Here is a 14,229-nt window from a genome sequence, read left to right on the forward strand (position 1 = left end):
TTTGGATATGTCAAAATACTTGAAGAGGTCATGTTGCCTTATGCTGAAGAGGACATGCCCTTGACAATGACCCCAAGCACACTAGTAAACGAGCAAAATCTTGGTTCCAAACCAACAAAATTAATGCCTCACAGATGTGAAGAAATCATGAAAAACTGTGGTTATATAACTAAATACTAGTTTAGTGATTCACAGGATTGCTAAAAAAGCAGTTTAAACATAATAGTTTTGAGTTTGTAGCGTCAACAGCAGATGCTACTGTTATTGTGAACACCCCCTTTTCTACTTTTTTTTTTACTAATAGCCCAATTTCATACCCTTAAGAGTGTGCATATCATGAATGCTTGGTCTTGTTGGATTTGTGAGAATCTACTGAATCTACCGGTACCTTGTTTCCCATGTAACAATAAGAAATATACTCAAAACCTGGATTAATCTTTTTAGTCACATAGCACTACTATTATTCTGAACACTACTGTATGTAAAAGAGGTTTTGATCTCAATGGGTTTTTCAACCTGGTTAAATAAAGGTTATATGTGTATGTTCTAATGGAACAGTATACTAAATTGACGACAAGCCAATGTCGGATATTCACACCTACAAGCCAATCACTGTCAAGTATGGGGAGATGCAGGTTACATGGATTAAGACATCAGGACATAAGTACTTCATAAAATGTTCTTTATTCTGACCACAACATTGCAAGGTGAAACCAGAGTAACCAGGCCAAACACATACATGCGTGAACCTTGATTCAGAGCTTGTTCCGAACTTTGTGTGAAGAAAGACCCTCGGAGTCATCAGTAACTTTGTTACACATTAATCAGAGCAGCTTACGACCTGGGATTTTAGAAGTTGAAATGATAAAGCAGCCACAGGCGTGGTAAACTGTTATTTGTCTTTGCAAAAGGAATAGTACTAGCTATTCATCATTAGTAAATTCCCTGTCAATACTTTACAAAACTGAAAAACTTCTAAGACTTATGTTTCACCTGGCTTTCCTAGCATTGGTTTTTAATGTATGCTTTTATTTCTTTGTTTATTGATGTCAGTGACCTGAACAGAACATGATAGTCAGTACCCCCCCCCCCCCCCCCCCAAAAAAAAAAAAAATATGGCAAGTGAAAATTCAAAGGTAAACCTAGCTCCAGTGGTAGAGTTGCTTGTCATTTTCCTTCTTTTGCAAGTTCACTATTTCATAACAAAAATAAAGCCATAGGACATTAAACCAGTTTGATGAATAGTGATTTGTTGGAGTGTCCCTTTAAACTGGGCATTTGGAGGAACATTTGCTTTATTAATCTGACGGGTTCTGATTTACCACAAACTACCACTCACCAACTAACTTATCTTTGCAATGACATAACGTTGCCTGCTGCTGAAATCAACCTTTGGCATGGAGAGATCATTGTGTCTTTTCATTCTCATCCATTCTTTTTCGTGATTTTTCCAATTACATTTGGTCATTGTTGGTCAGGATTAAAGGTATGGGATGCTTCATGGTATATCGGTATATTGAATAACCCTTAACCTCACTGCAGGAACTAATGCCACTCACAGTTGTTCTTCTTCAGCAGCTTAATCTAGATGCTGTAAATACACTGTATTTGCATATGTCTGCAAAAGTATTTTATTGCATGTGTGTGCATGAGGGTTTATGAGTGACTTGGTGAGGGACTGAATCCTTTTGCTTGACTAACAGTGCTTCTCTTTTTAGGTGTTCAGTATGTTCCTGGAGACTTTGGTAGATTTCATCCAGGTGCATAAGGACGACCTGCAGGATTGGCTGTTTGTCTTGCTCACCCAGCTGCTGAAGAAGATGGGAGCTGACCTGTTAGGTTCTGTACAGACCAAAGTTCAGAGAGCCTTGGATGTCACACGGTGGGTATCATGCGCTGTGGTGCAGATAACTAAAGTTCAGAATAGATTGGCTCTATGTGTTCCACCTGGATTATCCACATAAATCTTAGAATGTTCTTAACGTGATAAACATGTCATTTAGTTTAGGACCTAGCTTAGACATGTATGCACATCATTTTAGGAGAGGACAACTCAACTGTTATAGACTAATGTGGCCTCAATGAACAACTTAGGATATGTGCCAAAATCTGTCTGGGATGAACAGCCTGAAAATGACCATGCCCTTTTTCGTCCCAAGTGTTACTTCAAATACAGCTGTATTTTCTCAACTGCTGCAGCTACAGATTTGCCAAGGTATTCAATATGTTCAGAATGACCAATACATGTTTAGAAGGGTCAGAGAAGACTCTAAAATTTCCAATTTTGATATTTTATCAGAAAACCGCTGGAAAACATTAAGTCAAATGACCTATATACAGTCCGGAATTGCCACATATTTAGTAACTTAAACTTTCTGGGCTATTGGCTGGAAAATTTCCATGATAATCTTTAAAACGTTTAAGATCTCTAGATACTGCTGTCTGCCAAAGGAAAAAGTTTTGTCTTGTATTTTTCCCCTTTAAATCTATATTCTATTGAAAACAGTATGACTGAAATAAAATTACATTATATTTGGCAAATGTTGGTTTAATGTCGATGTATGGTAATAAGTTGACCCACTTATTTTAGACATTTTCTCTTAAAACATGTAAGTCCCTTCGGCTGCTCCCTTGTTTGCACTTGGGGTCGCCACAGCAAATCCAAGGTGGATCTGCATGTTGAATTGGCACAAGTTTTACGCCGGATGCCCTTCCTGACGCAACTCCACATTACATGGAGAAATGTGGCAGGGGTGGGATTTGAACCCGGAACCTTCTGAACTGAAACCAAGCGCATTAACCACTTGGCCACCACCCCTGCTCATTTTCTCTTAAAACATCAAAGTAGAAATTTTGCACTTTTCTATGACTCTCCCAAACATGTTTTGGTCATTCTGAACATATTGAATACTTTGGAAAATCTATAGCTATATATCCTCTCCTAAATGATGTCAGCTAAGTCCTCGACTAACTGTTTTGCTTCCGCAGTTATGTCCTAGGCCTGGTTTCATAAAGCAATCTAATCTTTCAGTCTACTAAACTTTCTTAGTCAACTACAGTTAGTTGCCCAATATTATCCGTCTAATCATTCGTTTTACATCGATGGCTAAACTTGTAGATTAGCCGTTTTATATTAGTCAGTGGTTTTCACGGGTATAACGCCTCGCGCATGCCATTGTTGAGAGATGGCTCCAATGCGCGACAGTTTTGTTTACTTCCGGTTTGATTGTTGTCATGAACTATCGCCTTTGTTTTGTTAACTGGCTTTATTAACATTCACCAACAGCAGAATGACATGCTTAGCTCTTAGCCAAGCAGTTTCGCTCTTCAGTGTCTTCTTATACACTTTCGTTAAGCCTTTTTGTGGACACAACATTGCTCAGCGTAACAGTGATGCCCCGTGGCTTGTGTGAGAACTGTCACAAACACATCATGGCAGTCGGGGATGTAGGGCTGCTCTTGAGTGGTCCATCAAGTGTTGGCACATGTTAGCTGCCATTTTTTGAGGTAAGACACTGAAGTTTTGTCGACTAAAATAAGATTAGCCTCCTTTGTCCCAGACTAAAAACTTAAGTCAGGTAATGCCAAACTTTAGCTGACTAAGCACTTTGTGCAACAACTAACGTAAAAAAAAAAATTAGTCAACTAAGTGAGTTTATTAGTGTTTAGTTTTGACTAAACAAGATTAGACTGCATTATAAAACCGGACCCTAATCATTTTTCTTTGGACGGGGAGTATATTGTAGCTTCTTCTCTCTTTCAGCGTCTGTTTTCCAAATGATCTGCAGTTTACCATTCTCATGAGGTTCACTGTGGACCAGACACAGACTCCCAACCTTAAGGTAAACAACACATTATGTGGTTCCGTGCCGATATGAGAGAGCGAGAACTGTTTGAGTTGGAGAGAAGGAGGGACACATGGATGAGGGATCTGGTGGTTAGAGGTTTTGTAACCATGGTAACTGTTGTCCTGATATGAACTTAAGCCTGTCTTGTTTGCTCTGCCCTCCCACTTTCCATCCTGGGCTGTGATTGGATAGCAAATGATATGACCTGCAACTCAGCTCAGCTGGTTTTTGCTCTGCTGCAGTGTGGACGCCCCCTTCATGCGCTCCCCTTCTAACACTTTTACTACTCCTTAATTCAGACTATCGTACTTGTCATCCCCAACCCCAAATAACCGTCTTTCATCGAAGTAGTCTGCTTCACCAGTGCTGCCTCATGCACCCATACACTGCCCCTCAATAGCGCAGTCTCGTTTGAACCCCTGCATGACATTGCGTGTGTTTTGACCACTTCTGGGGACAGCCTCCCGTTACGCACTACTTAGGATGACTAGCTTCACACAGATAAATGTATTGTTTTGTTTTCGGCTGCAGTCACCAAAGCAGTCGCAAAAAGTGCCTTTTTTTTCAATTTCCAGTGGAGAAGGGAAGACGAGGCAAATGGGAGAGGTCCTGTCGAGAAGTGTTAGCCTACACAGCTAACCGGAGTAGCTGCTTTCTCTCGCTTGCACAACCACCTTGACATGTTTGAGCTTCGGGTCATAAACAAACCGCAACACGTCCACTTTCCACCGCATCGTCGCTTTTTCTTTGCATTTTCACTTTGTTTTCTGTGTAATTTGCTTAAAGACTCAGAGAGGGCTGTTCCCAGATGTAGGATTATTGTTTCATATGCGTCATATTTTAACCCTTTAGCACCCACCCTCAAACGAGACTGCGCTGCCCAGTTTCTTCTGCCTAACTCTTCTTGCCTTTTTTCTTCATCTCCATCAAATACACCCTTCCCTGTGTGAGCTTTTTCTACCTTGTTTTTCCTCTGTCTTCCTTTGCTCCTGTTATCACTTGTTCTCTATGATCTAGTTGAATTTAATATTGCCATTGAAGCAGTAGCTGCAGCCATGTAATACTACTGTAGGCCATTGTGTTTAAAGTTGTATATTATGAAACAGTCGCGCATGGGGAAGCTTAAGTTATGACTGTTTGCACAGTGACTTATTCTGTTATTTGTATATTCTTCAGTCAGGTACATAAGTATTTAACCAGTGACACTATAATTTTACACCACCACAGGCAATTTCACAAGAAACAATCAATATGTGCTTGTACCCATAGACATTTACTTTTAATTCAAGGGGTTTAAACAAATATGTTGCATTGGGATTTAAGAATTACATCTAGTTTTTAATACATAGTCCCTACATTTTCAGACCATATTATCTGTTGTTAATACAAATCATTATTTTTCCAACCAGTTTTCATTAGACAAGCCAGGGGATGGATAAATGAACAATTCCAGTTCACCAAATATGTCTTGGACTTCATCTGGCTGTAAACCTGATTTGTATTAACAGTAATCCATATATTTCGTTTATCCAATTATGTATGGCCTCTGAAAAATGGAGGCAACTTGTATAAAAATAGCTGTAATTTCTAAATGGTTAATTGTGATGTTTTTGTCAAACTCCTTGTATTAAAATCAGCACTACCAGCACGTCTTGATTGTTTCTTTTCAACTCCACTGTGTTTGTGCACTTTCTTAGTTTGGAGCTTCAGCTCAGAGGACAGGCAGCTAATAGATACTGCCTGCTCACAGTTTCAGCTTGTGCATATACAACCCCAATTCCAATGAAGTTGGGACGTTGTGTGAAATGTAAATAAAAACAGAATACAGTGGTTTGCAAATCCTCTTCAACCTATATTCAGTTGAATACACCACAAAGACAAGATATTTAATGTTCAAACTGATGGACTTTTTTTTGTTTGTGTGCAAATATTTGCTCATTTTGAAATGCATGCCTGCAACACATTTCAAAAAAGTTGGGACGGGGCAACAAAAGACTGGAAAAGTTGATGAATGCTCATTCCACAGGTGAACAGGTTAATTGGAAACAGGTGAGTGTCATGATTGGCTATAAAAGGGGCATCCCCAAAAGCCTCAGCCGTTCACAAGCAAAGATGGGGCGAGGATCACCACTTTGTGAACAACTACATGAAAAAACAATTCAACTGTTTAAGAACAATGTTTCACAACGTTCAATTACAAGGAATTTAGGGATTCCATCACCTACAGTCCATAATATAATCAGAAGATTCAGAGAATCTGGAGAACTTTCTACACGTAAGCAGCAAGGCCGAAAACCAACACTGAATGCCCGTGACCTTCGATTCCTCGGGCAACGCTGCATTAAAAATCAACATCATTATGCAATGGATCTTGCCGCGTGGACTCAGGAACACTTCAGAAAACCATTGTCAGTTAACACAGTTCGTCGCTACATCTACAAGTGCAAGTAAAACTCTACCATGCAAAGCTAAAGCCATACATCAACAACATCCAGAAACGGTGTCGCCTTCTCTGGGCCTGAGCTCATTTGAAATGGACAGACGCAAAGTGGAAACGTGTGCTGTGGTCTGATGAGGCCACATTTCAAATTGTTTGTCGACATCATGGACGTCATGTCCTCCGGACAAAAGAGGAAAAAGACCATCCAGATTGTTACCTGCGCAAAGTTCATAAGCCAGCATCTGTGATGGTATGGGGGTGTGTTAGTGCCCATGGCATTGGCAACTTGCACATCTGTGATGGCACCATCAATGCTGAAAGGTACATCCAGATTTTGGAGCAACACATGCTGCCATCCAAGCAACGTCTTTTTTATGGACGTCCCTGCTTAGTTCAGCAAGACAATGCCAAGCCACATTCTGCACGTGTTACAACAGCGTGGCTTCGTAGTAAAAGAGTGCAGGTACTAGACTGGCCTGCCTGCCGCCCAGGCCTGTCACCCATTGAAAATGTGTGGCGCATTATGAAGCGCAAAATACAACAACGGAGACCCCAGACTGTTGAACAACTGAAGTCGTACATCAATCAAGAATGGGAAAGAATTCCACCTACAAAGCTTCAACAATTAGTGTCCTCAGTTCCCAAACGCTTATTGAGTGTTGTTAGAAGGAAAGGTGACGTAACACAGTGGTAAACATACCACTGTCCCAGCTTTTTTGAAACATGTTGCAGGCATCCATTTCAAAATGTGCAAATATTTGCACAAAAACAATAAAATTTATCAGTTTGAACATTAAATATGTTGTCTTTGTGGTGTATTCAATTGAATATAGGTTGAAGAGGATTTGCAAATCATTGTATTCTGTTTTTATTTACATTTTAAACAACGCTCCAACTTCATTGGAATTGGGGTTGTAAATTAAAAATAACAGGACATTAGTAGGATATACATAAAAAGATGTAACACAGTATTACATTTTTGGTATGTTTGAGGTCTTAATTTGTATTAGAGCGCTTTACTGCCATCATGTGGCATAAGTCATTGAATTGTGTAACGCCAGCTTCAGCACCATCCAGACTCCTTCCAGCCCCTTTACGCTGTGCTTCCTTACTCATGGTTCCTCCCCGTGTCCTTTCTGCTTGTCTTCACCTCCCCCTGCTCTCCTCTGTCCTGCTCGCCCTGTCTTTCTCCGTTGATTGATGCAGTGCTTCTCCTCTCTCTTTCTGAAGCCTGTACGGAGCTCGTGTTGCGGGCGAGGCAGGGGAGGGTCCAGGGTAAAATTGTTCCCCCCCAGAGCGCGGCGCCACGCTTGCTCGCTAGACGAGCAGGTCGCAGCCTGGAGCCAGTCCTCCCAGGTCAGTGCGCTCTGGGGGGAGCAATTCTGTGGCCCGCACGATGCTACTAAGTGATTTTTGGGGCAGAGTTCTGGTCCTTTAGGTGCATATGTAGAGAGAGTGAGAAAGTGATGGAGGGGGAAAAAGTACACTAAGGGCAGATGTCAACTGTTGTGAAGTTGAAGCAAATATGGTGAACGTTTTCATTTGTTGTTCCTTTGGTTTGTCATTTAATTACTTTCCTTTTTGATTACTTTGTTTTTCCTGCTTTATAAAGCATGACCATGGATGCAGTTTGTTCTCCCACCAATTCATCTGATTGTTTCGTTTTCGAACCTGCAAAAGATGCTCATCTGCTGTGGTTATACATGTTGACTGTGGTTTTGTTTGTAGTCTCTTCTTCATATCTGGGTTTTGGTAGTTTCCCTGGTTGTGTGTTGCCATTCAGGTGTGAGTAAATGTTTTTTTTAATCATAGGTGAAGGTGGCCATTCTGAAGTATATAGAGACGCTGACGTTACAGATGGAGCCACCAGATTTTGTGAACTCAAGCGAGACTCGCTTGGCCGTGTCACGCATCATCACCTGGACAACTGAACCCAAGAGCCCCGATGTCAGGAAGGTACTGAAACGCACACACACACAGAGAGAGCTACACAATTGAGCATTAACATAACATACTTATGTTTCTGGGAAGCACTGAAGCACTTTCACTTCACACATGCAGACAAATAGAAAAGAGATGAGATGAGTTTTCATTTCTGTGTGTGTTTGTTTTTTATAGGCAGCCCAGTCGGTGTTAATCGCACTCTTCCAACTCAACACTCCAGAGTTCACTATGCTGCTGGCAGCTCTTCCCAAAACCTTTCAGGATGGAGCCACCAAGCTTCTCCAAAACCATCTGAAGAACACGGGCAATGCACAGGTGCAAAATGCACAAAAGTTCAAATGGCATTTGCTGCTGTAGGAAAAGTTTGTTTTCTCAGTAGTAGATGCTCTTTGGTTGTAATTGATTATATTGTGAAAGTTGATGTTCTTTCTGCCATGTCTGTTTTGTCACTTTCTCAGGCACAAATGGGCAGCCCTCTGACACGCCACACCCCTCGATCTCCAGCCAGCTGGTCCAGCCCACTCACTTCCCCAACCAACACCTCGCAGAACACACCCTCACCAAGGTGACACACATAATCTGAATAATCAGACACCTCTGCGAGTCAAACTCTGCTGCTTCAGTTACACCTCTGTTATCCGTATCATCCCTGTCTTTATTAGTTTGCAGTTGGCAACAGAGTCTTTGGCTCCATCAACACTTTTTATAATTATAAATTTGTAACCCTACATGGAAAGGTGTTGGTTCTTTCTGGGGAAAGAGATCTAACACGACAGAATCTCAAGTCTGACAGGAATGCTTGTATACCTGTTTAGTCTTTTTTCTTTCTTTCTCTTGGCTGTGTAGTGCATTTGACTACGACACAGAGAACATGAACTCAGAAGACCTCTACAGTTCACTGAAAGGTGTCTCAGAGGAAATTCAGAACTTCAGTGTTCGTAGTCAGGAAGACATGAATGAACTGGTCCAACGGCGGGATGGAGAAGAGGTGGGTAGTATGTCGAGGATGATACAGCAGCGCTTTACAGTAAGAGCCAAACAATTTCTGTTTCGTCTGATAATCACGAACACCTTTGGTTTTAAATAAGATTTCTGCACAGTGACGCTGTCTGTATAAGTACACACTCAACTTAAACATATACGATTGCGAGCTCTTGCTTGCCTCTACTGGTGGTTGGCTCTCACTGCGGTATTGTATCACTTCCTGTTCCGGAGCACAGCGGTGTTTTGCTGTATCTGTTAGCTGTTTAATCTGCGCAGTTAGATTGATCTAGTTAACTAGATAATGATTTGTTTCACAGTGTAATCTTCACGTGCCTTAACTAAAGCACTCCCTCTGCTGAATCACCTCTAAATTATTTACACGTTATTCACTTTGTGTGTTTTTAGGAATCCGCTAGCTTAGCGCAGCTACTAGCTCTTAGCCGATTTAGCATGGCGGCTTCTCCTGTCTCTCCCGCACTTTTCTGCTCTGGGTGTGAAATGTTTAGTTATTCCTCGGCCTCCTTTAGTAGAAATGGTACTTGTAATAAGTGTAGCTTATTCGTAGATTTGGAGGCCAGGCTGGGCGAATTGGAGACTCGGCTCCGCACCGTGGAAAATTCTACAGCTAGCCAGGCCCCTGTAGTCGGTGCGGACCAAGGTAGCTTAGCCGCCGTTAGTTTCCCTCTGGCAGATCCCGAGCAGCCGGGAAAGCAGGCCGACTGGGTGACTGTGAGGAGGAAGCGTAGCCCTAAACAGAAGTCCCGTGTACACCGCCAACCTGTTCACATTTCTAACCGTTTTTCCCCACTCGGCGACACACCCGCCGAGGATCAAACTCTGGTTATTGGCGACTCTGTTTTGAGAAATGTGAAGTTAGCGACACCAGCAACCATTGTCAGTTGTCTTCCGGGGGCCAGAGCAGGCGACATTGAAGGAAATTTGAAACTGCTGGCTAAGGCTAAGCGTAAATTTGGTAAGATTGTAATTCACGTCGGCAGTAATGACACCCGGTTACGCCAATCGGAGGTCACTAAAATTAACATTGAATCGGTGTGTAATTTTGCAAAAACAATGTCGGACTCTGTAGTTTTCTCTGTAGTTTCGGGAGTGACATGTTCTCCTTGAATTGCTGGCTGTCTGAGTGGTGTCCAAAAAATGAGGTGGGCTTCATAGATAATTGGCAAAGCTTCTGGGGAAAACCTGGTCTTGTTAGGAGAGACGGCATCCATCCCACTTTGGATGGAGCAGCTCTCATTTCTAGAAATCTGGCCAATTTTCTTAAATCCTCCAAACCGTGACTATCCAGGGTTGGGACCAGGAAGCAGAGTTGTAGTCTTACACACCTCTCTGCAGCTTCTCTCCCCCTGCCATCCCCTCATTACCCCATCCCCGTAGAGACGGTGCCTGCTCCCAGACCACCAATAACCAGCAAAAATCTATTTAAGCATAACAATTCAAAAAGAAAAAATAATATAGCACCTTCAACTGCACCACAGACTAAAACAGTTAAATGTGGTCTATTAATCAATCAATCAATCAACTTTTTTCTTGTATAGCGCCAAATCACAACAAACAGTTGCCCCAAGGCGCTCCACATTGCAAGGCAAGGCCATACAATAATTATGAAACACAGTCTACGTCTAAAGCAACATAACCAAGGGATGGTCCAGGGTCACCCGATCCAGCCCTAACTATAAGCCTTAGCGAAAAGGAAAGTTTTAAGCCTAATCTTAAAAGTAGAGAGGGTATCTGTCTCCCTGATCTGAATTGGGAGCTGGTTCCACAGGAGAGGAGCCTGAAAGCTGAAGGCTCTGCCTCCCATTCTACTCTTACAAACCCTAGGAACTACAAGTAAGCCCGCAGTCTGAGAGCGAAGCGCTCTAATGGGGTAATATGGTACTATGAGGTCCCTAAGATAAGATGGGACCTGATTATTCAAAACCTTATAAGTAAGAAGAAGAATTTTAAATTCTATTCTAGCATTAACAGGAAGCCAATGAAGGGAGGCCAACACGGGTGAGATATGCTCTCTCCTGCTAGTCCCCGTCAGTACTCTAGCTGCAGCATTCTGAACCAACTGAAGGCTTTTTAAGGAACTTTTAGGACAACCTGATAATAATGAATTACAATAGTCCAGCCTAGAGGAAACAAATGCATGAATTAGTTTTTCAGCATCACTCTGAGACAAGACCTTTCTGATTTTAGAGATATTGCGTAAATGCAAAAAGGCAGTCCTACATATTTGTTTAATATGCGCTTTGAATGACATATCCTGATCAAAAATAACTCCAAGATTTCTCACAGTATTACTAGAGATCAGGGAAATGCCATCCAGAGTAACGATCTGGTTAGACACCATGCTTCTACGATTTGTGGGGCCAAGTACAATAACTTCAGTTTTATCTGAGTTTAAAAGCAGGAAATTAGAGGTCATCCATGTCTTTATGTCTGTAAGACAATCCTGCAGTTTAGCTAATTGGTGCGTATCCTCTGGCTTCATGGATAGATAAAGCTGGGTATCATCTGCGTAACAATGAAAATTTAAGCAATACCGTCTAATAATACTGCCCAAGGGAAGCATGTATAAAGTGAATAAAATTGGTCCTAGCACAGAACCTTGTGGAACTCCATAATTAACTTTAGTCTGTGAAGAAGATTCCCCATTTACATGAACAAACTGTAATCTATTAGACAAATATGATTCAAACCACCGCAGCGCAATGCCTTTAATACCTATGACATGCTCTAATCTCTGTAATAAAATTTTATGGTCAACAGTATCAAAAGCAGCACTGAGGTCCAACAGAACAAGCACAGAGATAAGTCCACTGTCCGAAGCCATAAGAAGATCATTTGTAACCTTCACTAATGCTGTTTCTGTACTATGATGAATTCTAAAACCTGACTGAAACTCTTCAAATAGACCATTCCTCTGCAGGTGATCAGTTAGCTGTTTTACAACTACCCTCTCAAGAATCTTTGAGAGAAAAGGAAGGTTGGAGATTGGCCTATAATTAGCTAAGATAGCTGGGTCAAGTGATGGCTTTTTAAGTAATGGTTTAATTACTGCCACCTTAAAGGCCTGTGGTACATAACCAACTAACAAAGATAGATTGATCATATTTAAGATTGAAGCATTAAATAATGGTAGGACTTCCTTGAGCAGTCTGGCAGGAATGGGGTCTAATAAGCATGTTGATGGTTTGGATGAAGTAACTAATGAAAATAACTCAGAACAATCGGAGAGAAAGAGTCTAACCAAATACCGGCATCACTGAAAGCAGCCAAAGATAACGATACATCTTTGGGATGGTTATGAGTAATTTTTTCTCTAATAGTCAAAATTTTGTTAGCAAAGAAAGTCATGAAGTCATTACTAGTTAAAGTTAATGGAATACTCAGCTCAATAGAGCTCTGACTCTTTGTCAGCCTGGCTACAGTGCTGAAAAGAAACCTGGGGTTGTTCTTATTTTCTTCAATTAGTGATGAGTAGAAAGATGTCCTAGCTTCACGAAGGGCTTTCTTATAGAGCAACAAACTCTTTTTCCAGGCTAAGTGAAGATCTTCTAAATTAGTGAGACGCCATTTCCTCTCCAACTTACGGGTTATCTGCTTTAAGCTACGAGTTTGTGAGTTATACCACGGAGTCAGACACTTCTGATTTAAAGCTCTCTTTTTCAGAGGAGCTACAGCATCCAAAGTTGTCTTCAATGAGGATGTAAAACTATTGACAAGGTACTCTAACTCCCTTACAGAGTTTAGGTAGCTACTCTGCTCTGTGTTGGTATATGACATTAGAGAACATAAAGAAGGAATCATATCCTTAAACCTAGTTACAGCGCTTTCTGAAAGACTTCTAGTGTAATGAAACTTATTCCCCACTGCAGGGTAGTCCATCAGGGTAAATGTAAATGTTATTAAAAAATGATCAGACAAAAGGGAGTTTTCAGGGAATACTGTTAAGTCTTCTATTTCCATACCATAAGTCAGAACAAGATCTAAAATATGATTAAAGTGGTGGGTGGACTCATTTACTTTTTGAGCAAAGCCGATAGAGTCTAATAATAGATTAAATGCAGTGTTGAGGCTGTCATTGTCAGCATCTGTGTGGATGTTAAAATCGCCCACTATAATTATCTTATCTGAGCTAAGCACTAAGTCAGACAAAAGGTCTGAAAATTCACAGAGAAATTCAGAGAGAAACTCACAGTAACGACCAGGTGGACGATAGATAATAACAAATAAAACTGGTTTTTGGGACTTCCAATTTGGATGGACAAGACTAAGATACAAGCTTTCAAATGAATTAAAGCTCTGTCTAGGTTTTTGATTAATTAATAAGCTGGAATGGAAGATTGCTGCTAATCCTCCGCCCCGGCCCGTGCTACGAGCATTCTGACAGTTAGTGTGACTCGGGGGTGTTGACTCATTTAAACTAACATATTCATCCTGCTGTAACCAAGTTTCTGTTAGGCAGAATAAATCAATACGTTGATCAATTATTATATCATTTACCAACAGGGACTTAGAAGAAAGAGACCTAATGTTTAATAGACCACATTTAACTGTTTTAGTCTGTGGTGCAATTGAAGGTGCTATATTATTTTTTCTTTTTGAATTTTTATGCTTAAATAGATTTTTGCTAGTTATTGGTGGTCTAGGAGCAGGCACCGTCTCTACGGGGATGGGGTAATAGGGGGATGGCAGGGGGAGAGAAGCTGCAGAGAGGTGTATAAGACCACAGCTCTGCCTCCTGGTCCCAACGCTAGACAGTCACAGTTTGGAGGATCCCAAAAAATTGGCCAGATTTCTAGAAATGAGAGCTGCCCCCTCTAAAGTGGGATGGATGCCGTCTCTCCTAACAAGACCAGGTTTTCCCCAGAAGCTTTGCCAATTATCAATGAAGCCCACCTCATTTTTTGGACACCACTCAGACAGCCAGCAATTCAAGGAGAACATGCGGCTAAACATGTCACTCCCAGTCTGATTTGGGAGGGGCCCAGAGAAAACAAC

At 41.3% G+C, this 14,229-nt stretch overlaps 1 protein-coding gene across 21 annotated transcripts in view; it reads left to right on the forward strand.

Annotated features, from left to right (window-relative positions):
• clasp2 (cytoplasmic linker associated protein 2) overlaps positions 1 to 14,229 on the forward strand; it is a 103,766-nt gene that overhangs the window by 73,451 nt on the left and 16,086 nt on the right. For all 21 annotated transcript variants that reach the window (XM_034161051.1, XM_034161053.1, XM_034161055.1 and 18 more), the window contains 6 exons: positions 1,719 to 1,882; positions 3,764 to 3,842; positions 8,101 to 8,244; positions 8,407 to 8,547; positions 8,691 to 8,797; positions 9,079 to 9,220. In XM_034161051.1, the coding sequence (XP_034016942.1) occupies positions 1,719 to 1,882; positions 3,764 to 3,842; positions 8,101 to 8,244; positions 8,407 to 8,547; positions 8,691 to 8,797; positions 9,079 to 9,220 (777 nt within the window). The remainder of the gene's footprint in view (positions 1 to 1,718; positions 1,883 to 3,763; positions 3,843 to 8,100; positions 8,245 to 8,406; positions 8,548 to 8,690; positions 8,798 to 9,078; positions 9,221 to 14,229) is intronic.

This window comes from Thalassophryne amazonica, chromosome 20 (assembly GCF_902500255.1).
Source record: "Thalassophryne amazonica chromosome 20, fThaAma1.1, whole genome shotgun sequence".
Lineage (NCBI taxonomy): Eukaryota > Metazoa > Chordata > Actinopteri > Batrachoidiformes > Batrachoididae > Thalassophryne > Thalassophryne amazonica.